The following is a 24,831-nucleotide window of genomic DNA, read 5'->3' on the forward strand; positions in this document are numbered from 1 at the left end:
AGAGTTCAGGATCAGTTTCATCACATCTGTTACTTTGTCACGAACCTTAAAGTCTCTCGTAAAATATAAATAAATACAACAAAGCACCATATACAATTGTACATGTGATAAATAAATATAGCATTCAGCTTGGGTTAAAATACAAATAAATAAACCCAAAGCATATGTGATGGATTCATAAATAAATAAATACATAAATAAATCTAGTGAGGCAACATAAGAAATTATTTTGGGCATAAAGAAAGAAATGTGGGCGGACTTGGTTCTGTGGAGCTTCACACTGATTCTGCATCAGGTCCATCAGAGAGACCAGAACTAACTCTGTCCCTTTGTTTCTCACTGACATCGTGATTTATTCTTTCTCGGTTAAGATCGACGGGTAAACAAATGTCACAGTTCCTCCTTAAGCCCGGGCAGCACCAGATTGTGACTCGCCTCTTGTTTCAGGAACTTCAAGAAGTCCTTCAGCTCCCGAGCTCCCTGGGAAAAAAGCAGGAGACGTCATCAAACCTCATGAGACGACCCGCTGGACCTGAGAGAACCGAACCCTGCCCGGCTGAGAATTACCTGGTACCGAACAGGATCGTCTTTTTTACCCACTGGAGCAAAATAAATGGTTGGAAAGCTGGAAAGAGGGAAAAACAGCATAAAACAAAGATCTGCTGAAAGTTTTCCTACCTCAGTAAACATCTTAAATCTTTTTCACTTTACAAACCCAAACTTTAATGGATTTAATTGGCATTTTATATGATAGAGAAGCAAATTTGTGCACATTTAAACTACAAGCCATGCACTCACAGATGCATTCATAGATGAGTGAAAAAAAAAGACAAATGAAAGAAAGCTGCAAAAAGTCAAATTTGAAGTTGAATCTTTTTACCCCACATGCAAAACTATCCAAGTAAATCACCCTAAAAACATCCACAGTGAAGCCCGGTGACAGCAGAATTATGCTGTGGGACTATTTGTTCAGCAGGGACGCTAGTCAGAGCCAATGGGAGGATATATGGGGATAAATAACAGACAATACTGGAAAAACAGACGAAACAAACAACCAGAGCTGAAAAAAATGTGGTAATAAAATTAATTACGTCATGTTGGTGTAAAATGACCAGGATAATTTCTATCGTAACAGAAATGATTTCTGTCACGATAACAAATTTTGCTGGGCGATTAATTGTCCCAGAAATCACGGCTACAAACAATAATATTGTTATTTTGAGACAATTTTCAACTAATAAAATGATAATGGCAAAATAATGCTTGTTTTCCCTCTCAAAGACGAATAAATTTTAATTATGTAAAAAACATTTTAAACTGGAACTGGAAAACATTTTAAATATCCAAAATAAAGAACTAGATGTCCAAAAATTATAAATAAAAAATGAATAAAAACCACACACAACAGAAACATTACATAAAATGGATTATTACGCCCCGGTAAACAGAATTGCCATTTTAAAAAATATGATCAGAATATAAATTATCGAGCTTATTTTAATTTATCACGCCATTAATCGAATAATAGCTTATTGTGACTAATTAATGATAAATAAGCATAAAAATGAGATAAACTTTTGTAAGAAACAAAACCCACGAGTCTGGTTATTTCAGAAAAACATAAAAAAGCTCCGCAGTAACAGGAAGTGGTGGTAGGAAGTGAAACCTCACCCCTGGACATCGTATCCCAGCGGGACGTCGTTATCGACGGCGTTCATCTTGGCAACGACGACGTTTGGATCAGAATACAGCTGAGAAAACAGAGGAAGATTATCAATGCTGTCATCATATCAGTTGAATAAAGACGCAGTTCGGCCAGAAGAGGTCTTAAAATTATGAGAAAAAAAATTTAACATTGAATAATTAATTTTTTGTTATATTTTATGTCAGAGTTCTCTTAAAAAATGCTTCATTCTCCAAATATTACGACTTTATCCTGGTAATATTAAGACTTTTTTCTTGTAACATCATCATTAGCCTGACCCTTTTATTTATTTGCACCTGAATTCAAAGTCCAAATAAATAAAAGCTGCTAAACATGCTTGTCAAACAAGATGGCTGCCCTCAGCATGATGACATCACTCTGAACTATGGAAACCCAATGATGGAAAAAACCTTGATTTTCCAAATATTAAATCCTCAATAATTCAATAAATTGATTACATTGATTGACTGCCAGCCGTAGTTGGAGGTGTGGACGATGAGTTTGTTGCAGCTAAATCCGTTCAATGCAATAAAAAAACAAAATCTTGTACCGTTTCCGCCAGCTCCCTGTAAACCGGTTCCAGCTTCTTGCAGTGTGGACACGACGGAGAGTAAAACTGGATCAGAACATCTTTATTTGGATCGTTAACGATGTCATCAAACGACTCGGCAACCACCACCTGCAGAAGACAAGCAGAGGTCAGAGGTCACAGCAGAACCTCCACAGGTCATTCCATCAATCACTTAAAGCACTTTCAGTGTTAAATTAGAATTTAAAGTTCATTGAGTTTTGAGAAAGTTTTCTTGCATTATTCTGCCATTACTTGAAAATGGCCTCAAAACAACATTATCGTTTATCGCGATAACGTCTGGGACAATTTATCGTCCAATATCAGACTCCAGGCATTTTTTTCTTTACAATCTAACAAAATGTAGAAAAAAGTGAATTTTGTTGCATTTTCCTGCCGAGTGAACGAACACAGCCTTACTGTCCATCTCACCTTCACAGGAGCGGCGTTCTTCTCCGGTACCGGTTCTGATCGGATGTAACGCTTCAGACGACCTGCAAAGTAATCCTCCAGGAACCGCTCCAGCGACTGGCCGTCCCTCCTGAAACGCACGCCGCCACGTTCAGTAAGCAGAAGGCGACCCGACGCAGCGGCACGCGGCCCTGGTCGGCCATGTTACCTACGTGAACTCCTCCCTCATGGTGTACTTGTGGCCCAGTTTGGTCCGGATGGTGACGAACGGCAGCTCGCCGCCGTCCGCCGTCCCCAGGCCGTAGTCGTCCTCCAGTTCCGCCTGGAAGTCCCTCTTATTGGCTACTGAGAAGATTAGGCCACGCCCACTGTATTTGGAGGCAACCTTCATCACCCTGGCAACAAGCATGAAGAGGAGAGAGATGAACATTTGTTTCTACAAGACAGACAAACTCATCTTCATTTTGGGCCATAGTGTTCTTAAAGGGCCGGTTGCGCCAGAATCTACTGACATGTCAATAAGAAGCTGTTTGCTTCAGTATTCAGTGTTTAATAAAATGAAATAACATCCAACATCTTTTCACGCTGATCAGACCAACCAGGATTTATGATTGTTTTCATGGCAAGTTAGAAATATTTGTAAGAGCTGATCAAACCAGGACCCAATAATCGATCAGAGAGAAATCAATCTGTCCAATAATCCATCTGCTCATCCATCAGAGCATCCATCCATCCATCCATCCATCAGAGCATCCATCCAAGCATCCATCCAAGCATCCATCCAAGCATCCATCAGAGCATCCATCCAAGCATCCATCCATCCATAATAGTCAGCTTCACCTGATCAGTTGTTGAATGTTTGTTTTCAGAGATTTAAATATTGATCCCTGAACAGCTGATCTGTCCTTCGCTGATCAAACTAATGAATATCCAAACATGACAGTTCTGATCGTCTGCTGAGCCATAAGTACATGTCCATTTCAAAACTTGACACTGAAATGCTTCAGATGAAGGAATCAAAAACCATTGCTTGTTTGAGCATTAAACACTCTGCAGAAAGACTCTGTAGCCTGCATGCAAACACAGAAACCTATAAATAAACCCGTCTTGTGTGACGGTGTGTCACCTGTTCCTCCAGTAGTTTGACCCCCGGACATTGTGATGGTAGTCCAGGTCGTAGTACGCCGTCAGCAAGTCACGAACTCTGAGGCGGTCTCTGTTCTCCATAGTCATGTGAGGACAGAGACCATAGCTGTGCACAGAAAAACAGAGAATAAAACCAAGTAAAAAAACAGATTTCCTCTTTTATCTGCAAAGTAGACAAAGGCCCACATGTTGTCTCTGATGAAGCGTCTCAGAGAGCTGATGGTCAGGTAATCGGTGAAGACAACGACGCTGTCCTCGAAGGCGTTGGCCAGTCTGGGAGGCCTGAAGAGCAAAACGCTCCTGGAAAAAACAAGAAAACGGAGCAAAATTATTTAATTCTGCAAACTGTTCTCAAGATGTGTAAATCTGCAAAAACACAAAATCTTACCAAGTATTCCTAGTGTCTAGTGATAATATCTTTGTACACTTGAAATGAGGCCAAACTAACCTAAAAGTAACTTTAGAAAAACAGCTTTTTTATGTAAATACTGCTTTAAAATGTCTTGTTATAGCATACTTGAAAATTGTAGTAGCACAACATTAACATATTTTTATTCAAGTAAAAGTAAAGATTTACTATCTTAGAAATTACTCAAGAGTATAAAAGTATTTGGTAAAAAGTCAACTCTAGAAATCAAAACGTCAATTATTTAATATTTAAAAACTACATAATCAGATAGACCAAAATACAGCTATGTGGATATGTTGGTATTTTAAAGACCAAAATGAAAATAATTCATTTAAATAACATAGTTACATGTGTGTCAAACTCACATTATTTCAATAAAAACTTGTGGAATTTTAACAAAAACTGCCAGTTTGTGTCTGGATTTCCTGGTTAAATCAAATTGTTGTTCTTTGTTCAGTAAATTTACTTACGGTGGGTAGAGAATCCAGAAATTTACTGAAGTAAAAGTAAAAAGTACACTGTAGTAAAAATACTCCTTGAAGTATTTTTTTTTCAGAAATTTTACTCAAATGTAACTGAGTAAATGTAACTAGTTACTACCCACCTCTGACTAAATAATTTATTATTAAATACAACAAGCTCCTAAATCTTCCCAAAAAGTTACTTGTAAACTTGAAATAAGACAAAACGAATATATTAGCACTAGAAACTGGGCCAAAGACACTTGGTAAGACATTGTGTTTTTCAGTGTTGGTGTCTGAAAACTCACTCGGTTTGGGTTTGCTCCTCGGCGACCTGCAGGTCAGTGATGTGAGCAAACCTGAACTGTTCTCTCAACAGACCGGCCGCCTTCAGGAACTCATCCAGACGCGGCGCATCGGTACCTGAGAAAACACCTGGAGAACAAAAACACATGACTATATGAGAGAGCGCCCCCAGCTGGACCCAGCCCAAAAGGACAGGCGGTGTCATACCGACGATGCTGGCGTCGTAGTTGTTGACAAAGTTCTGGAGGTCTTCTTTACTCTTCAGGTGGAGCGAGTCTGGACCAGTCTGCTTCGTCATGTAGTGGTAGATCCCACCTGAACAAACATGTCAACATAAATCAGTGTTTTTAACTTTTTTCCCCAAAATAACTTTTATTGGGTTTTCAAAAATGCTTCCAATGATACAGGAAAAAAAAAAAAAAAATTGTCTCACGTTGAAGGAAATGTCAAGGGCAAATAAATTGTCTTTCCTACCAAGCGACTTATTTATGATATATATAGACAATGTATGAGAAAACCCAACAACAAACAAAACAACAAAGGTTTCTCTATTTTTTCAAGGGTTAGCCCAAATTATCTTACTATTATGTGTTTCAAAGAATACAAACTCAAGTGTGCAGTTCACGCAGAACAAAGAAGTGAAGTTGACAAAGATGATGGATACTTCATTAATCCAGTTAATATTTTTTGGTTTTACTGGTACTCTTAATCTTTTTGCATAAATATATTAATCTATATATTTATCTTATTATTATTAAAACCTTGAAACAAAGTCTGTCTACGTCTGTGTCTAAATCCATTGGAGTGATTATTTTTCTGGACATATGATGTCCATCAGGATATAAATCTAGGATGAACAGCTGGTTTTACACCTGGTGTAGTCTCTAATTTTTAAATTTTAAATCTGTTTTTCTTGTTTTATGTTTTTACTTGCAGAGCGAGGCCCATCATAGGGAGCAGAGTCCTTCCCAAACCTGAAGATCTTCAGAGTCGGATACCCAGTGACGCCAAAACGACCACAGGTCTCAGAGTTAGCAGTGCAGTCCACCTGGCAGCCAGAGGGAAATGAGTCAAACCTCTATTTTTCTGTTTGTGATGATAACATCAACAGCAACAGCAACAATATTAACAAACCTTTGCTAACTGAACGATTCCTTTCAGCCGACCCGCTGCTTTTTCAAACTCTGGAGCCAGTTTCTTACAGTGGCCACACCTGAGAGACAGGAGGGAAAGAAACCAGACAAGAGGAGAGGTAAACAAGTATGGAGTCAACCTTAATTAGAGGTGTGTACCGCTCTCTGTCTAGGCCCAAGTCAAACTCTGATCCCACTGAATCCAACGAACTCTAGTATCTACGTTTTGTTTATAAGTGATGGTTGGATGGAGCAGGAGATGGACAGAATGCTGTAATGTTGCCACTAGCCGAGACAGAAAACTAGAGGTCTAGACTCACTGGTGGGTCCGCGTTCTGACCCAGATATCTTCAAAGTGATAAACAGCTTTTCTTTTTGGATCAGTGAAGTGCACAAGAAACAGTAACATTCAGACGTTCACGTATAGACGCAGCTGAAATGAGCTTCGACAACAAGGTGCATCTTCTACTGCATTTAAAGAAGTCAGTAGATGGGGGAGCATTTTACTTTGGAGGATTTTCAGAAATTTACCCCTGGAACAAGATCAGAACCTCATGCAGAATGGATGGACTGAAGATGATTGGTTGGTTGGTTTGTTGCATGGGTGGATGAATGGATAGATGGACTGAATAGAGAGGGATGGATGAATGGTTGAATGGACAGACAGAATGATTGATGGAAGCCGGATAGATGAATGAAACAAAAGAACTAGTAGAGGACAGCTTTATAAAAAACGTTTAATATCTTGCCCCAAACCGCAATAGGCATTTAGCATGGATGCTTAGTTTCAAAACCTAGTCATAATATTCTTGTAGCTAGATAGTAGTTAGAGTATTTAATCTCTATGTATGTAACTTTAAAATCCAGATATTCTGAAGTGGAATTAATGAGAAAATCCCAGGAACCTACAGCGGCATACGAAACAAATCAAACCCACTGACTATCTGTCCGGAGCTCGGAGAAAGGATTACCATGGAGCGTAGAACTTCACCAGCATGGTCTCGTGCTCCGTTGCCAGGTAGTCGAAGTCCGCGTCCCCGAGCTCGAGCACGTCTCTGCGCGCGCACAGGGCGGTTGGACAAAGAGACACCAGCGCCAGCGAGACAGCGGACAGGACAGGGATAACGGGCATCATGAGGAAGACAGAGCGGGACCGAAATGTGACGGGAAAATTAAATAAACACGAAGGAAATTGAGCTGTTACTGAGCGGGGAAGACTGTCGCTACATTTAGCGTCAAGCTACCTCAAAATACAGACATTTCCGGTCACACCTAGCAAAATAATAGTTGACTGTTTAACAATGATTTCTTATTTTTATCTCTCGACGCCATCTCTTTAAAAAGAGGTACTCGTTACTCTCAACATTTGCACTAATTTAACATAAAATTATTCCAAATATTACTCTTTAATTTGCAAATCAAAGTAACGGCTTTTAATTTGAAGTATGAATGGCTTTCGATAGTTTCTTCTGTAACATGCCAATAAATATACAACTGCCAAATTAAAGGCGGGACATACGGAGAGAAATGCAAAAATCTCTTTTCTGATTGGTCCTGCGACATGTAAGCGATGTGATGTAAGCACGCCATTGGTCAAACAGAACACCAATTTTAAAGACCTGTTCCTTCACTTTTTATGAACAAAATCTAAAATATATTACCCCCTAATTATATTAAGTATGCATAGATGATTCTATGAATAACTAAATACATTTATTTAGTATTGGGTAGAATTTATTTTAAACATTGGGAAAGACGAATTTGTAAAATAAATGTACTAATAAATGTCCCATTAAATATTCTTTTTAAATGATGAAATTAAATAAACAATTAAAAGGCAGTTGGCAAACCCCTGCTGTTGCATCTGCAAAAGGTCTCTTACATTTGTTTTGGTGTTGATGCAAATCTATAAAAAAAAGAAAAAAATAATTTTTAAAAAAATATAGGACATTTTTTATTGAATTTGTGTTTTTTGTCCATGTTAAATACAAATAAGCAGTCACTTCAAGAAAACCTTCATTGGAGATGTAATCAAGGCTCTTAAGTTTTATTTTTGCTCTATTATGACAAGATAATTGTTTTTTCTGATGTTCAGAGTTTTAGTATAAAAACCACTTGTTAGTAGAAGTTACAACAAAAACAAAAGCTGCATTTCTACTTAAGGGAATACCAACTTATGTTAAATTGCTATTAAACGGCTATTGACCACCAATCCTGAATAATTAAAGCTGCCAGTAAAAACAGGTTTGGTTTTGAAGGGAAACCAAATGCTTAAGGCATTTCAGAGTCCAGGAACCCAACATGGAGAGCGCCAGCATCAGTTTTTACACTCATTTCTTATGTCTTCAGCTCGGCAGTGGGAGGATTGAAACCAAACCTTCAGAGCATCAACCCATCATCACTGAGGTCATTACAGACATATTAAACACACACAACAATAAATACGTTCAAGCTGGTTCACCAGAAGTCTGAATCCCTCCTAAGATGTTCACAGTGACCGGCACATTCAGGGTTAAAGCTCGGAGGAAAGCTGGACTTTCAGAACCTTTTTCACAGCACCAGGGTCAAATCAAAGCTAAAATGAGAATAACTAACAGTGATTCTGTGTTTGTCCCCTCAGAGGAAGTGTCCTGCCCTGGGCTCTTCCTCCTCTACTTAAAGTTCCTGAATTAAACCAGCTGTGGCTTGTGAGCGCCCTCTGCTGGGCTGGATTCAGGTAAACCGGTCACCGGTCCAGAAATGGATCCGCTTTGTAGTCAGAAACAAACTCCTCCAGAAGCATCTGGATCAGTCCGGAGCCGATTCTGCTCTACTGGACCTCTGGGACGCGGAGAGGAAAAGCTTCATCAGGTCCTGGAAACGAAGTCGTACCTGCAGGAAATCATGTGGCGTCAGTTCAGCTCAGGAAGCGGCGATGCACCCGAGGCTCCGCCCACTCTCACCTGTTTGACAGTCTTATTGCCCAGCAGGGCGGACACCTGTCTGAATGTCTTTGTTGTGGCTCCTCTCTGCTGGCAGGCAGTCAGGATGGCGCGGTCAGCATCACTGGAACAGGAAGAACAGTTGCTTGAAACTGATCGATTAACAAAGTTGATTAATTAATCGATTTTAGAGGTTAGAAGAATTTCTGGTGTTTAAACATTAAATTTTTGGAAAATCCAGCATTTTTTTTTTCCACCAACGCTCTTCCTGCGTTTCCACAGTTCAGGTCGGCCATCTTGTTTAACGATCAGTTTTTACTGCTTCTATTTATTTGGACTTTGAATTCAGGTCGACTCTATGATAAAAGAGTCAGGTTCCAAAAATAAATACAATAAAATAAAGTTTTATATTAGCAGAATAAAGTCGTATTTTTGGAGAATGAAGCAGTAATTTTATGACAACCACAGGGAACCTAACAAAAAGTTAATTACTCACAGCAGAGTTTTATTTAATATATTTAGAGTATTTTTTTATCTTAAATTAAATGTAGTTTTGACTTAATATTGGCTCTGAGTGTGGCCTGTTTTACAGTCTATATACTCCAATTAATTAATCGATTACAAAATAAGTTAGGGTCGATCAGTCGTTTAAGTGCTAGCAAAACGTAGCATTTCGCAGGTATATTATATTTAATCCACTTCACAATGCTGTGCTACTTTGTGCAGGTTTATCATATAAAAACACATTGAAGCCGTTTGTTATAAATATTTAACAGGTCAGGCCAAAGAACATTAAGGCAGAAAATTAGCTGCAGTGAGTTCAACAATTCAAACTGAGCTCCAATTTCTTGGAGAGTGAATTCAGAAACATGACGAAACGTCCTGATCTTATGAAGCTTTTATAAACGTGATCTGTTCTCACCGGGTCCAAACCACGACCTTCTCCCCGTTGGAGGAAACTGTGATGTTTTTGGCACAAACCGCCTGCTGCTCCCTGTCGTCATCTTCATCACCTTCCACCAAGGCGTCAATGGACTCCCCTCTGCCGCTGCCGGGGTTCTGGCAGGCGGAGTCCGCCGCGCTCTGGGAGCAGCTGTGGAGCTGCTGGAAAATCTCCTGGACCTCGTCCTGCAGGTCTGGATGCTTCCTGAGCAAAGACGAAACCTGAGAGGAAACGGTGGGAAGAGAAGACAGACGGGCCAACAAGACGGAAACAAGTTACAAAACTATCATAAAAACTACAAGAATGTTGTATATTATCTATGGATATGAGCCAAAACAATTCATTGTGAAGAATTGATTATTACAATAATAGTTAATATTTGATTAATTAACTGAAGCTAAACTCAAAAAAGGCCATTTGATGAAAAAAAAGTCAGAGCAGATATTAAGCCAAAACTATACAAAATATAGATATACATTTTGGCTTTAGACAAAAACTGTTTCGTCTGTAATTTTGTTTTATCCAAAACTCTTTAAGTGGCATATTTTATATATTCACCCAGTTTAAATTCACTGAAGAAATGTAATGTTATTGCACTTTAGGCAATAAAATGTTTATTTTTTTAAAATGGAAATTAATTATTGGTTAATTTGCACCTTTTAATGTATTTCTAATATTGGAACAAAAAATCTTAAGTGGATAAATGAATAATGAGCAAACTAATCAATTAATCATCATAATAATAATCGCTAGATTAATTGACAACTAAAATAAGTCGCAAATCTACATAATACATCATTTTTATGGCACTGGTTGCCTTTCATAAACAGGATGAAGAGGAAGCAAATGGTCCAGGAATCAAAGCAGGAACAAACGAATTGAGGTCAGTAGCCTCTGTGTTCAGCATGTCGCTAGAGAACAAGTGGCGCACTGACTGAAGATTTACAGCTGATCACTGATTACCGATCTTTAAAAAGCCTGACCTGTGATTCCGATCTTATAATATGACATTTTTCTGTCTGAAATGTCGCTAAATACAGCAAGACAGTCACTGAGTTGGTAAAAGTGATGTGACTATCACTGTAAACGTGCAGACATGACCTGGTGGGCCGGTCTGTCAGTCAAACCTTTCTAACGGCAGAGCAGAAGAGCACAGAGGCTGTAATTTAGACCTTTCGTGAGGCAGATGAGATCAGTGGATGAGATCGGCTTCACATGTAAATATCGGCCGATCTAAGGAACCTGGCGACAATAAATCAGTGCGCCCCCACTGAGAACTGTAGATCTTGGGAATACTCACAGAGATTGATGCCACTAACGGTTACTATGGTAACCAATAAAATAAATGACTCGTGAGAATGCTCGTGTTCGCCGCCTACCTTGTCCACGTCCTCCGATGAGGGGGCGGAGCTTCCCTGCAGCACAGACACCACCTGCTGGTAGAGCGGCGAGCTTTCCCCCAGGCTGCGGCCCATCCGCCTCAGGAACCGCCGGCTGCGCTCAAACAGCTGCTGCTCCAGCAGCTGGCGGAGAGGAAGAGCAGCTCAGCTTGCTTCCTGAACTAAATCACTGTGGCGGAGACTCCACTCACCAGTCCACATCGGCGCGCCTGTCTGGGGTTCAGGAAGGCGGCGAAGTCTTTGAGCAGCTGAGGCCACGGCTGCAGCAAGCAGCCCAGCCTGTCATAGAGAACCTCCGGGGCCCCTGAGGGCCCCGAGGCTGAAAACTCATCCAACACCTGCAGCAGCTGCTCAGAAAGGCCCGGACGCACCTGGACCGCTTCACACACCTACACAGGAACCAGCCAGAACAGAAAAGAAAGAGAGAAAAAGTCCAGTTTAAAACAGGCTGGACAATAAATCAAATATACAGCAATAGACATGAGATCAATATTTACTATTAATATCTATTGAGATCTTAATAATACACACACAGTCTCCAGAGTTGTGTGCTTTAAATGTTGAATGTATATGTGTGTGCTAACACACATATACTGTATATACACATATACAGTGTTAGTCTGCTATAGTTAGCAGACTAACACTGCTAATTGTTATTTACTGTTGTACAGTTATTATTACTAATATTAACTATTATTTAAAATTTTTGTGCTGTGCTGGGAAAAACAAATGTCCAAATTGGTGGAATCAACTAAAACTGTTAGCGTTTAACTATCCCACTTTACGGTTACCTAGCAACTCAGTCATTCTTTGGTTACCTAGCAACAACCTGTGGCGTAACTTGCCCAGTAGCAGTTTAAAGTTTCACCACTGTGCTTCATAACCGCAACTGAATCGAATCCTCATCCTGCATCACTTCATGTTATCCTGTGGAGTTCAACTCCAACAAAGTAAGAAATAATGTTTGTGATGTGAAAACCTCCAGAGCTGTGAATACTGTCTCCAGGTACTGTGAGGAGTATTTCTGTTCTTACTCTGTGGAGGTAATCCTGAGCGAACACCACATCCTCCGACTCCCTCTGGCCATCATCCTCCTCTTCCTCCGTTTCCTCCGATGAAAACTTCTCCTGAAAACAGATTTTGACTTTAATGCTGCAGGAAGCAGAGACGGGTAGAGCAGCAAAAAATCATGCTAAAGCAAGAGCAGCACCTCGTTGAGATTTTTACTCAAGTAAAAGTAAAAATTATCCATCCGAGAAATTACTTAGGAGTAAAAAATATTTGGTAAAAATTATACTGATCAAAAATATAAATCATTTTACATTTAAAAATTACACCATCAGACGAAACGGAATGTAAATGTATGTGGAAATTTTGATATTTTAGAGACTGAAATTAAAATAATTCATATAAATAACAATTGCAAAATAAAATCAGGGAGGAGAGACATTTTTCCAAATTAGTTTCTTTCAATAAAAAACTTCTGAAACTAACAAAAACTGCAGCTGTGTGTCTGGTGAATTTTTGGTTTTTCATTCAGTGGGTTGAAAATCCAGACATTTTACTCATCTAAAAGTAGCGATACTTTCTGATAAAAATTACTGAAGGAAAAGTAGCACAACTTCACAGCAAAAAGTAAAAAGTTCAGGCAGTAAAAATACTCCTAAAAGTAATTATTTCCCAAAAAGTTACTCAAATAAATTGTAACTGAGTAAATGTAACTTGAGCTACTCAACTCTGGTTATAAATGGAATCATTAATATAATATTAAAATATAATGTTATTTTATTCAATTATTGGACTTGCCTCAGAGTTGCCATTTATTAATTTTGTTAGTTTCGTTCGCGCACAGTGATAGAAGAAGAAGAGGAAGAAGAGAAAGAAGAAGGGTTTAATTTACCTGCTGCTGGCCGTCTTCTTCATCTTCATCATCTGCTGCTTTCCTCTGCGGTTCTGACTCCGTCGGACCCGGCAGGATGTCGTCGTCGTCATGGGAGACGCTTCCTGCAGCGCTGGGCGAAGATTCGGATAAAACCAGAAGCACGTCGCTCTCCTCCTCCAGCTCTTCCTCAGTGGTGGCCTCGTCTTCGTCAGCAGCATCCACACAGGAGACAGAACCTTCCTTCAGGCTCGGTTTCCCTGCAGCAGGAACAGACGGCCTCGTCTTCCTCCTCCTCCTCTTCCTCAGGCCGGCCAGCGTCCTGCAGTGGTATTTAATCTGCTCCGTCGTCGGCAGAGAGATGGTGGAGGTGATGATGATGTCAGAGTTCTGCTCCTTCCTGCTCAGCAGGAGGCGCTTCAGGAGGACGTGGGAGGCACAGTCAGCCGGACCCTCCGAGGCGTCGGGAGGCGAGGCGGGCGGCTGCAGCAGGACGAATCCGATCCGTCTGAAGTCCAGGTTCTGAGGCAGGCGAGGCGGGTACCTAGTCCCGGACGGGAAGCTGTAGCTGGACCGCAGCAGCGCCAGGTGTCGGGTTTTACCCCGCCTGCTGGAGGCCGGCGCCTCCGGGGAGGAACCAGGCGGGCTGTTGAAGAGTTTGATGACGGGACAGATAACAGGAAGGCTCCGCTGGAGGAGAAACAGCAGAACATTGAAGGGTGACTTGATATTTTGATTTGGAAACAACAAGAGTAATGTTTTAAATCGGGAAGAGTTCAAACATCGACATTTGGTGGAATAACCAGGAGGTTTTAATGGGGTTCAGTGCAGTGGATTTTTCCAGATCTGTATATATACTTTATAAATTTTGTCGCTTGTGGTTATATTTGTATCATTAACATTTAACACCTTGGATGGAGACGCTTGTCAACTAACAACCTATTGATCTGTTTGGGGATCAACAAAGTATATTCTATTCTATTCTAAATATTTACGTTTTAACTTCTGTGCTGCTCGTTTGGTTCCGATTTCTTCTGTTAGTTGAGTTTGATCATTTTTACGTCATAAATAAATCCATTTAAATCCAGTTCTGTTTGTTTTGTGAACCTCTGACTTCAAGGTTTTCTTTAGCTCTTCTCCATCATCACTGTAACTTTATTCTGTTGAAGGAAACAGTTTTAATACCACGAGCCAGAGAGGCATGTTCTTCTCCTCTCTTGCCACTGGCGGGCGCACTTCGGCCGGATCAACAATACTGCAGGCCACCAGCATCGGCCACACCACCTGCTGGTACCTGAAGGCCTGCAGAGGAGGAGGAGTTGGTCACTGATGAGAACAGCGGACGGTTTTCTCGGTGAGTGTTTTTTTTTTTGTTTTCCGTACTTTTACGATGTTGTCCGGACTTCCAGGTCTGCAGCACTGCAGGATTCTGCGGCGGACTTGCACCACGGTTTTCCTGAGCAGAAACTGAGACACAAGCTTCGGCGGGTCGCAGGCTCCCTCCATGTTCCTGAGGCCAAGGACCAGCAGACTGAGGGGAAAAGATACAAAAACATGCAAATTCAACTCCCAGTTTGCTACGGTTCTCCCTCTAACACTTTAAAGTAAGTTTTCTTTTTTAATGTTTTTTTTCTTGCTTTCTTTTCTAAAAGAAATGAACTACAAATGACAAAAAAAGAATTAAGTTGCTTTTATTTATTTATTATTTATTTATCTTATCATTTACTTACTGGTAGTTATTTACCATCAGCCATTCTATGACAATTTTTGTTTCAATATGAGAATATTATAATATTTGTTGAATATAAAAGACAATTTTACCAGAAAAATGTCTTAAAATTATGGGAAAAAAGGTTGTATTGAGAAAAAAAGCCTGAAAACTTTTTGTTGTTTCTCATTGTTTCACCAGCATAAAGTTGTACAACCTGGAAAATGAAATAGTAATTTTAGGACTCTATTCTCATATTATTTCAACTTTATTCTTAATTATCATTTGTTTTAATGAGAAAAAGGCTTGAATATTTTGTCTCATTTCCATCAAATGAGTACCCCATATTCTGTTGTTAATTCAACCTTATTCTGAAATTTTAATGAAGAAAAATGCTTGAATATCTTTTGTCATTTTTTTTGTGTTGAAGTTCTATATCATTCTCTAAATATTACAACCCATCATGACTTTATTTTTGTAAAAAAGAAAAGGAAAGAAATAAAAATAAAAAACCTAGCCAGACTCTTATAATTTGTCATAAAGTTGACCTGAATTCAAAGTAAAAATAAATATAAGCTGTAAAAATGCTTCAAAACAAAATGGCGGCCTCGGACTCGCTGACATCACTCTGAACTATGAAAATCCAAACAGTGCATTGGGAGAGAAATTATTTGATTTAATGATTTTATTTATTTATTAAAATTATTAATTTAAATTTAATTATTAATTTACAATAATTTGATTAATCAGTAAAAATGTATTTATTTGCCTTGCTCAGAGCTTGTGGAGAACCAGAAACTGTATCTCTAATTTCAGCTCAATAAAGTAGATTCTCCTTAATGGTGTCTGAGTTACCAATCCTCTGCTGCAGTGAAGGCCGCCGTCCTGCGGGGGCAGTACATCGCCGGGTCCAGGTTGGCACAAGGCAGCAGTTCAGGGTAGAGGAACACGGGTCGGGTGGCGAACAGCCAGGCGAGCTCAGCTGGCATGACGGGGAAACAGCGCACTGAAGAGACAGAGAAACACCAACTGAAACCGTAAGGCTGCTGTACTGAGAACCAGCTCACATTTCTGACTTTATAAAACCATTAGAAATAAAATTTAAAGTTTAATCACCACAGAGACGCACAAAAGAAATGCAGGGACCAAAACTGTGTAATATCTGATGTCTGCACACGACTCAAACTTTTGCCTGATAGAAAAATCCCAAATAGAATATACGAGATGAAATAGTCCTGCCACCAGGGGCGCCCCCAAGAGGGGGGCAGAGAGGGGACATGGGCCCCTCTTAAAAAATACTGGCAAACTCCTCAGGGTCCCCCAGAGAATCATGTTCGTGTCATAGAAAGGCATACAGAGTAACCTACTCAACAAAGACGAATGTAAAACCCAATAATTATAAAATTTAAATGATATGTCTTGTTTTATTTTTTAGCTTCTAAAATTTTTACTAGCCTGATCTGGCTACCTCTATGAAAATGTTCTGGGGGCGCCACTGCCTACCACGTCAAAATTTAAGATCTGTGGTTAACATATTTAAGGTCGACTTAAGTTTTTTTTTTATTTTTTAATGAATTTAAGACATTTTGAGGCCTTAATTTCAGATAACTGATTTTAAGACATTTTAAGGCCTTGCGGTCGCGCTGTGAAGGTCGGACAGACACTCACTGTGACCTCTGCCGTCAGGCTTGTGGCTCTGCGGCCGGTAGTCGATAGGCGTCTGCCGCAGCTCCTCCAGGAGCTCCAGCGCCCCCTGCAGGTTGGTGCTTCTGAAAGCACTGCGGAAACCGGGATCATCTGCAGACCTGAGGATTTCTCCCCTCTGAGCCAACATGTCCAACTCAAACTGAAAGATGAGGACAGAAACGTCTTCAGCAGCGTCTTCCCTGCAGTCTGACAGTCGAACCAAATGGAGGATTAAATCTGAATCTAGAGGCGGAGAAGTGAGTTACCAGGAACTGCCTGGTGGTCTCTGCCTCACTGTGCAGCTTGGGGACAGGTGAGGTCAGCAGGTTGATCTGGGTCAGCAGCTGGATGTGCTGAGAGACACAGAGAGAAAGGTCAGAGGTCAGGCTGGTGAGAAACTTATTTATTGAATTTTTGGAAAATTAGATTTTTTTCCCCACTAATCCACTCCTGAAATATGAAAATGTGTTTCCATATTTCAGAGTGATGTCAGAGCGCCCACGGCGGCCATCTTGTTTGACAAGCGTTCTGTACAGCTTTTGTTTATTTGGATTTTTAATTCAGGTCAAATCTACGACGTAATATTAGGGTCATGCTACGATTTAAAACATTTTTAATTAATAGAATCAAGTCATAATATTACAAGAATACAGTTATTGTACTGCAACCTTATTATTGTAAAATAACATTATTCTTGTAATATTACAACTTTATTCTTGTATTTTTAGTTTTTCACTTTCATTGTTTCCCCCTATTATAGACCTAATAGTTTGCTGCACGTTAGATCTTGATAACTCTAGAACCTTTTTCCATAAAACGAGTTTTTTGTAATTTTAAGTCGTTCTGCTGGTAAATTTGCGTCTCCATTCTGTTAATATAACTAAATTCTCATATTTAAACTAAAATTCTTGTAGCGTCGCCCTAATACTCCATTGCGCAACTCACAGAACAGATAATTGAAGTAAAAGTCACTTTTAGTCAGAGCTCAGAGTTGAGCTGAGGTTCTGGTGCAGAGCAGAACCCGGCCCGGATCGGTACCTGCTGCATCTGCTGCTGCAGCCGCTGCTGCTGCTGCAGGCTGAGCGTCAGGGTGAACGGTTCTGGACTCTGAGCGCTGAACATCGGGTTCGTCTGGCGCCGCTTCCTGATCAGAGCCAGCTGCTGCCTCACCGTTCGCAGCTCTGTGATTGGCTCATCCTCAGCCTCGTCTTCGGCCGCGCTGCTGAAGTAGAAACCAGCAGTCAGCAGGAAGTAAACGTGCCTCCCTGTCGCCATAGCGATGCTCGTCAGTACGTTACGTACACGCGCTGCTCCTCTAGCGTTAAGGCCTGAAAAGCGGGCGTTTCCTCCTGCTGCTCCTCATCTTCGTCGTCCACTTCCTGTCCGGCCAGGTCTTCCTTCAGCTGAGACACAGACACACATCTGAACGTTAGCTTCAGGTTAGCGCTAACTACCACAGCTGCTGCTGAGTTCAATACAAATTTACTCTAATATCCCATCTAAGTTCAAGCTCTGAAACCTTCAGCTGTTTTTATTTTTTAGCAAACATTAAACTTTACTAGAATCGTGAAGATCAGAGGGATAAGTTAAGGAAATAAAACAGTTTGTAGCTTTTATTATGTTAAAATTCCGTCATTTTCCAAACTCAAATTCCCAGAATTCAGTTACTGTTAAAGTCTAAATGGAAACATTTATTATGAATTTATGAATGGGAAAGATGGACTGACTGAACAGATAAATGGGCAGAGAGGAGAAAAGAATGATTCGGAGATAGATGAACAGATAAATGGACAGATGAATGAACAGATGAATGGACAGATGGATGAACAGATAAATGGACAGATGGATGAACAGATAAATGGACAGACAGACAGAGACAGATGGACGGATACAAAGATGAAAAGATGGAGAAAGGAAAAACTATCTGGAAACAAATGTTTTTCATTCTATCCTGAAACCTGGAAACATTTCAGCTCCAGATTAAACTGATGCTTTTACCACAACAATCAATAGTAATAAAAAAGCTGAAAAAGTATTTGATACTTTCTGTACAGTTGGTAGTTTATTCATGACCAGTGAGCTCATCAATGAATGAATGAATGAATGAAGTGTGTTTTCGTACCGTTTCAAACAGCTCCTCCATCAGCTCGTTCACTTCCTTCTCTGAAGGAGAGAAAAACGGTGACAGTTTCATCCCTGATGACTGACAGTAAAGCTGCATGACTAGTTTGAAGGCGATCTGTACTGACTGGTGATGCGGACGGCCTTGTCGTCACGGTAATCCTCCAGGTCGGGCTCATCGATGTCGGCCAGGAAGTTGTACTCTGGATCATCTTCATCATCACACTCCTCTGGTAGATTGAAACAGAGTTTCTCATCAGTTAATGACTTAATCTAAAGTTGATTAATCTTATCCATAAATTAATGATTATTTGACTAGCGACCAGTTTCTTAAAAACCTGAGTTTTCTCTTGTATCAACAGGACCGACAATTTTTAATATAAAGGGCAAAATTTTCCATAATATGATGAATTTAAAAAACACATAATTACATTTTATATTATTTGGTGTCAGCTGTATTGTGGCTTTCTTACAATATTAAAATTAGACATATTTCTAAAACAAAAAAGGAGTCTCTTGTCAAAAACTTAATTCCCCGTGAACAGAAAGATGTTCATCCATAACTATTGTCTGTGGTTGACGGTTTTTTTTCCTCCTCTTTTCTGTCATCAGCTCATCTTCGCCTTCGTAGCATAGCAACCGTCTTTTTAAACAAGCAGTTGACTCTTCCCAGTCAAGCGGTTCGCCTGAATGAGCGTTATTAGAGCGAAACTTAAGGAGCTTGTCGAGTGTTTATATTTCAAAACAGAGCCGCATAAAGTTCACTTTCCATCCCACACCGGACTCTGGTTGGACCGTGACTCTTTCCCTCCTTGTTATTATCTCCGCCATCTTTATTTCTCTCAACGGCTCCGTTTAAGGATGCCCAATGGCGCCCTCTGCTGGATGGCGGCCAAACTACATCACTAAAATAAGATTTAATGGACGTTATCGAACTGTTAATCAAAGATTACATGCAAGTTAACTTTTTAACTAATCTTATGACGGTCGCTCACCTTCGTTATCAACGTCTGAGCTCATCAGGCCTCTCAGCCAGTCGGTCCAGTCCCGGTCCTCCGGCGCCGAGCTGGAGTCGTACATATCTGGGGTAATGTCGGGGGCTCGGAGCTCCGCCTCCAGCTGGCCTAACGGGACGTCGCGGAGAGGACGCTTGGACCGGGTCCGGTACGCCATCACCCCGGACTCATCCTCTGACTCAGACATAGGCTGAGGAAGTCAGATTAATCACCAGTAGAAAGAAAATTATACATAGTTTTCAAGGTTTTAAACAAATAAAAATCTGAAAAGTGTGGCATGTTTTTATATTTAGTCCATCAGAATCATCTTTGTCCTGAAATTAAGGCTTATATAAATCTTCAAATAGTTGAAATAATATGGCACACTTACATACAGAAAACGGCAGAGTACTCAAAAATTGTACTTAAGTAAAAAGTAGCCGTCCAAGAAACTACTTAAGTAGGAGTAAAAAAAATAAAGTTGGTAAGGCTCCTTAAGTACTGAGTAACTGTCCCAAATGAAATCTGCTTAGACCCCCAAAAAGGCTTTGTCCCTGCTACAGTTACCTGGTACGGCTCCATGCAGCCAGCTAGCTCCTCCTCAACCGCATGCAGCTTCTCCAGGAAGCTGCTGTCAGTCGCGCCTTTGGAGGGCGGGGCTTTAGGAGGAGGAGGGGGCCCCATCAACCCTTCCTTCAAACGCCGGGACCGAATTCGAGACGTCTGAGAAGACAGAGATGCAGAGTGACCGTAGATAATGGCGACTTTCAGCCAATCCTGTGGTTATCAGTCGCTACCTGCCAGGGGCTGCAGCTGTCGTCTTCGGCTCGATTCAGCCGAGTCCCTCTGGGGGACGAAGCTGTGCTCTCCATGTCGCTCTCCTGGAACGTCTGAATAATGAAAATAAATAAAAACAATATAAAATTAGGCCTGGGCAATAAACCAATAATATATATCGCTATAGACACGTGATCAATGTCAATGGAAAATATGTCTAACCAAACATTCAATAATTTCACTGAACTCCGATCCAGAACCGTACAGCATTCTGGGAGATGTAGGCAGAGGAAAGAGGAAAGACTTTAGCAACTCAACCTCTGAATGCGAGCTAACCCAGGTTGGTGGATCAACTGACTCAATCTCTCTATGGTTATCTAGCAACTCACCTAGCAACTATGGTTACCTAGCAACTCACCCAATCTATGGTTACCTAGCAACAAACTACTGAGTAACTGGCACAGCAGCAGTTTAAAGTTTCACTACTGTGCTTCATAACTGCTTCAAAATAAAAAACAATGGCATGGAGTAAAAACTGGATAAAACATGAAAGGTCTGGCAGAATTCTAGATATTTAAAACAAAACAAAAAACTAATCAATAATTATCAGTATTGATTGATATAAAATGATTGCATTGCGATACGTTTTTCAGCCATACCGTCCATCCCTGACAGGAATTAATTATTAATGACAATAAATTAAATTTAGCCATTAAAATCAAAGCCTCACATCTTCAGCCGTCTCATCCTCCTCTTCCTCGTCTGGGCGGTATTCTTCGTCAGAGGAGTCTTCCTCATCCAGTGGGATGTCCACAAACTGAGGAGCCTGAAACAAAATTATTTTGGACTAAATTTCATAATTTACTGATAAGTCTGGACATCCGTGCTTTGCATAAACCAAAAGAAAGTTCCTGTTCTTGAATTATTTACAATATTGTTTCGTAATGAGTTAAACAGATATACCAGAATTAAGTAGATTTGAGGTTCATGAAATGATAAAAACCAACATGTAGGTTTTTATTAAAGAGGAGTGAACTGTCAGACTGACAGATTATGGATAAAATGTTGCATTGTTGTGTTTTACCTTGGCGGCGTCGCTGCTTTTCTTGATGGGTGAGATATTCCAGGTGGGAATCACCTGACGGGAAACGGAAACATGAACAAACTATGGCTGCAGCTGCATTTCAGATCATTTATCTCTTCAGAAACAGACTCACCACACCCTTCTCCACCACTTCTTTAAACTTGGATCGAGTCATTTTAGGCTCCTGGAACAGAAAATACTCATAATTATAAGAATGTGAGGATTCAGCTGGAGCTGCACTAAGTTTTTTTTTTTTTAACTGGAGACTCACAAACGGAGGAACGGCTTCTGTCTCATTGATGGCCGCTTTCATCATGGCAACCACATGTTCATTGGTGATCACTTCCTAGAAAACAAACATTAAAAAAAAAGAAACATTACAGATCAAAACATTTTATTTTTGCTTACATGAATCACCTACATAAAATAAACTGAATAATTCATTATTTTAGTGTCTTTTCCTGTTCCTCAAAGGACAAAACTGACCTATGCTTATTATTTACAGCATTGCTTCACAATTTATTTTTTAAAATAAGATTTTAAACTCATTTTTAATTGTTTTATTAGTTTATTTCTTTTTTGTTAAAGACTTTGTGTTTGACTTTTTCTTTGGCCAAGTGGTTAAACACAGATTTAACCAATCGACCAACATTTAGGGCTGAAACGATTAATCGAAATAATCATGATTAATCAATTATTTAAATAATCATCAACTAATTTAGAAATTGATTAATCATTAACTGGAGTATACAGACTCAAAAAAGGTAATGTGCTTAAAAACATGTTCAGAGCAGAAACTAACCTAAAACTGTGCAAAATAAAACAAATTTATACAATAAAATACATTTTACACGAAAGTTACAATAAATTTCAAAATACAATTAATTTTGCATTTAAGATGAAAACACCTTTATCTGCAAATATGTTTAATTGCTCATGTGGTACATTTAGTTTCACTCAGTTCAAAGTAACTAAAGGAACGAAATTATTGCATTTCAGGTGAAAAAAATATTATTTAAATTTATTTAATTAAATATTTGTTTATTTACATTTTTAATTAATTATTAATATTGTATCAAAAAGGCTTCAGTGGTTAAATGAAAATCCGGTAGAATGTGACATGTGACAGTTTTAAACAATCTGTGTAACCAGAACTCACATGAATGATGTTTTTAACGTTCACAGTGGTCAGGTTGTGCTGTTTGGACTTCGTCTCCAGAGCCTGGTCCAGATCTTTGTCGATCTCCACCTCCACGCCCGTCTCTTCCTCCTCCTCCGTCTCCGACTTCCTGCCCTGATCATCAACTTCCTTCTCATTCAGCGTCCGTTTTTTCCGCTTCGCTGCCTTCTTCCTCTGAGCCTTTACTTCCTTCCGGCTGTCCTCTGAGACAGAGATGTTTGAGTTGTCAGTAGAAAAAAACGTTTCCACATTCTGTTGTGCTACAAACACAAATTTCAGTGTTTTTATATGGATAACGTCAAGAGTTTAAATAGTTGTAGTTTGAAATAACAGGAATCATTTATTAATTCAAAGATTATTTATATTGCATATTTATAGCAACAGCAGGTGATTAAAGTGCTTCACTACAATCACACGTAGATAAAAGATAAAAGAAAATATTAAATTTTGTTTGATAAAAATAAAGTCAATTATAAAATTGGCAGAAAATACCAAAAAATAACACGAATAAAAAACCAAGACACACTTATTTTCAACTGCAGCAATTTCCCAAAAAATCTAATCAGTAATAATATTCACTTTTTTACATTTTTTTAAAATTTATTTCTTCAATATTTAAAAAGAAAGAAAGTAATTTAAGACGGAATAATCCTCAGAATAAATGATAACTAAAATATTCATTAGTTCTGAAATGTCTTCATATTTTTGCTCAGAACCAGCTTCAACAATCAGTAGTTTATCCATGTTGAATGTGAAGACAGGAAGACAAACGTGTTTGTGTTACCCATAGTGATGATGAGACTGGAGTCAGTGGTATCTTCCTCCACCAGCAGGTAGCCTTCCTCCTCCTCTTCCCCAGCCTGACATGGAGCAGGTGGTGGCAGCAGCATGCCATCATCAGAGCTGAGCGGCGCTGGTCCAACACCGGAGCTGCTGGAGGCATGCTGCTGCTTGGCTGGGCTTAATTTCAGGCGTTTTCGGGCTGAGCTCATAGTGGAGAAACATGACCTCTGATCTCTGAGCCAGACAGAAGAACATCCTTTAATTAAACTTTAGATATGTAGAAACACTTTACAATGAACAAAAAAATGTCAGGAAATGAAAAAGGAAACTCACTGCCTCTTCCAGCTGCAGACTGAAGCTCCTGTAAAATGAAAACAATGTTAGATTTCAGCAGATGTTGGTCCCCAGCACCAGTGTAACCTCTCACTGAGCTGCTGCTAGTGTTAAAGTTAATGTTGGATCCTGATATTAAGCAGTTAGTCTGATTAGCAGCCGCCCGCAGATAAACTCACGCCTGTTGGGTCTCCGAGTGGTAAGGCTGATAAGAAGCCCAGGATGAGGCTACAAAGCTAACAACACTCCAGCTGGTTAGCGGCTAACGGCCCGCTCCTTCCAAACGCAGCCGATTTCCGGTGAAAACGTCCCGTCCAGGAGTCTTTGTCAGCCCGGTGTCGCTTCTGGGTGGAGGGAACCTTAACCACCAGAATCCATCGCTACTCACGCACACTTACCGCCACAACCAATAGGTTGTTCCTCCCAAAAAAAAAAAAAAAAAAAAAAAAAACTACATTTCCGGCGTCGCGGCGCCGACGTGACGCAATCAATATGCGGTTTCTAGGGGTGTATGGCAAGCCGTTTGTATATTTATATACGTTAACTTTAGAAAATACGGCAAGCCATTGTGTAAATATTGAGCTTCGTGACCACCTATCAACTTTTCGGCAGCAAATCAAAGCCTGGTACAGAGAGGGCTTTTATAGCTACCGCGAAAGCACAATTTTAGCTTACTTTCAATGTGTATATTCCTGCTATTAAACTTGGTATTTTAGTTGGAAAGAAATGCAGTCTTAAGTTCAGATTTGTCCCCCCCGCCAAAAAAAAAAAAAAAAAAACTGTCACACATTGAACACATCCTCTTTAAATCAGATATTTATAACCCAGACAGAGTTGATTTAGAGTTGAAAGGACATCGATTTTTGACACTAAAGTATATTC

At 39.9% G+C, this 24,831-nt stretch overlaps 2 protein-coding genes across 7 annotated transcripts; both read right to left on the reverse strand.

Moving 5' to 3' along the window:
• Nucleotides 1-175: 175 nt before the first annotated feature.
• LOC106951845 (protein disulfide-isomerase A3-like) lies at nucleotides 176-7,408 on the reverse strand. Its single transcript, XM_015039573.1, has 13 exons — nucleotides 7,111-7,408; nucleotides 6,141-6,219; nucleotides 5,937-6,054; nucleotides 5,214-5,321; nucleotides 5,009-5,135; nucleotides 4,017-4,130; nucleotides 3,811-3,936; nucleotides 2,897-3,079; nucleotides 2,706-2,814; nucleotides 2,256-2,384; nucleotides 1,672-1,751; nucleotides 568-625; nucleotides 176-480 (listed from the first exon to the last, which is right to left on the reverse strand). The coding sequence occupies exons 1-13, from the start codon at nucleotides 7,272-7,274 to the stop codon at nucleotides 391-393; spliced, it is 1,485 nt and encodes a 494-aa protein (XP_014895059.1). The 5' UTR covers nucleotides 7,275-7,408; the 3' UTR covers nucleotides 176-390.
• A 752-nt stretch (nucleotides 7,409-8,160) lies between these two features.
• gon4la (gon-4 like a) lies at nucleotides 8,161-24,412 on the reverse strand. Of its 6 annotated transcripts, none has more exons than XM_015039557.1 (27): nucleotides 24,129-24,412; nucleotides 23,950-23,977; nucleotides 23,618-23,872; nucleotides 22,813-23,036; nucleotides 21,925-21,999; nucleotides 21,787-21,837; nucleotides 21,654-21,707; nucleotides 21,300-21,395; nucleotides 20,590-20,682; nucleotides 20,360-20,515; nucleotides 19,793-20,003; nucleotides 18,926-19,027; nucleotides 18,799-18,839; nucleotides 17,979-18,079; nucleotides 17,715-17,895; nucleotides 16,943-17,029; nucleotides 16,659-16,836; nucleotides 15,846-15,996; nucleotides 14,666-14,813; nucleotides 14,468-14,584; nucleotides 13,304-13,972; nucleotides 12,438-12,530; nucleotides 11,595-11,792; nucleotides 11,383-11,526; nucleotides 9,983-10,224; nucleotides 9,082-9,184; nucleotides 8,161-9,010 (listed from the first exon to the last, which is right to left on the reverse strand). In XM_015039557.1, exons 3-27 carry the CDS (start codon nucleotides 23,823-23,825, stop codon nucleotides 8,927-8,929), a joined length of 3,807 nt encoding a protein of 1,268 aa, XP_014895043.1. In that variant the 5' UTR covers nucleotides 23,826-23,872; nucleotides 23,950-23,977; nucleotides 24,129-24,412; the 3' UTR covers nucleotides 8,161-8,926. The 6 variants fall into 6 exon arrangements, with proteins under 6 accessions (XP_014895043.1, XP_014895042.1, XP_014895040.1 ...); XM_015039556.1 differs by having other exon boundaries at nucleotides 17,715-17,898; nucleotides 23,618-23,850; nucleotides 23,950-23,968; nucleotides 24,129-24,411; XM_015039554.1 differs by having other exon boundaries at nucleotides 17,715-17,898; nucleotides 23,618-23,850; nucleotides 24,129-24,411.
• Nucleotides 24,413-24,831: the final 419 nt, after the last annotated feature.

Source organism: Poecilia latipinna, unplaced genomic scaffold (assembly GCF_001443285.1).
Source record: "Poecilia latipinna isolate Pla-1442-1.1 unplaced genomic scaffold, P_latipinna-1.0 Scaffold476, whole genome shotgun sequence".
Classification (NCBI taxonomy): domain Eukaryota; kingdom Metazoa; phylum Chordata; class Actinopteri; order Cyprinodontiformes; family Poeciliidae; genus Poecilia; species Poecilia latipinna.

Coding starts and splice junctions, on each gene's coding strand:
- LOC106951845 (XM_015039573.1), bottom strand. CDS start 7,274: ATGATGCCCGTTATCCCTGTCCTGTCCGCTGTCTCGCTGGCGCTGGTG. Junction 2,385..2,705: donor AGAACGCCGCTCCTGTGAAG/GTGAGATGGACA, acceptor TGTCTTCTGCAG/GTGGTGGTTGCCGAGTCGTT. Junction 1,752..2,255: donor ACAGGGAGCTGGCGGAAACG/GTACAAGATTTT, acceptor CTGTTTTCTCAG/CTGTATTCTGATCCAAACGT.
- gon4la (XM_015039556.1), bottom strand. CDS start 23,825: ATGAGCTCAGCCCGAAAACGCCTGAAATTAAGCCCAGCCAAGCAGCAG. Junction 20,004..20,359: donor GCTGCATGGAGCCGTACCAG/GTAACTGTAGCA, acceptor TGACTTCCTCAG/CCTATGTCTGAGTCAGAGGA. Junction 17,030..17,714: donor TGCAGCAGCAGATGCAGCAG/GTACCGATCCGG, acceptor TGTGTCTCTCAG/CACATCCAGCTGCTGACCCA.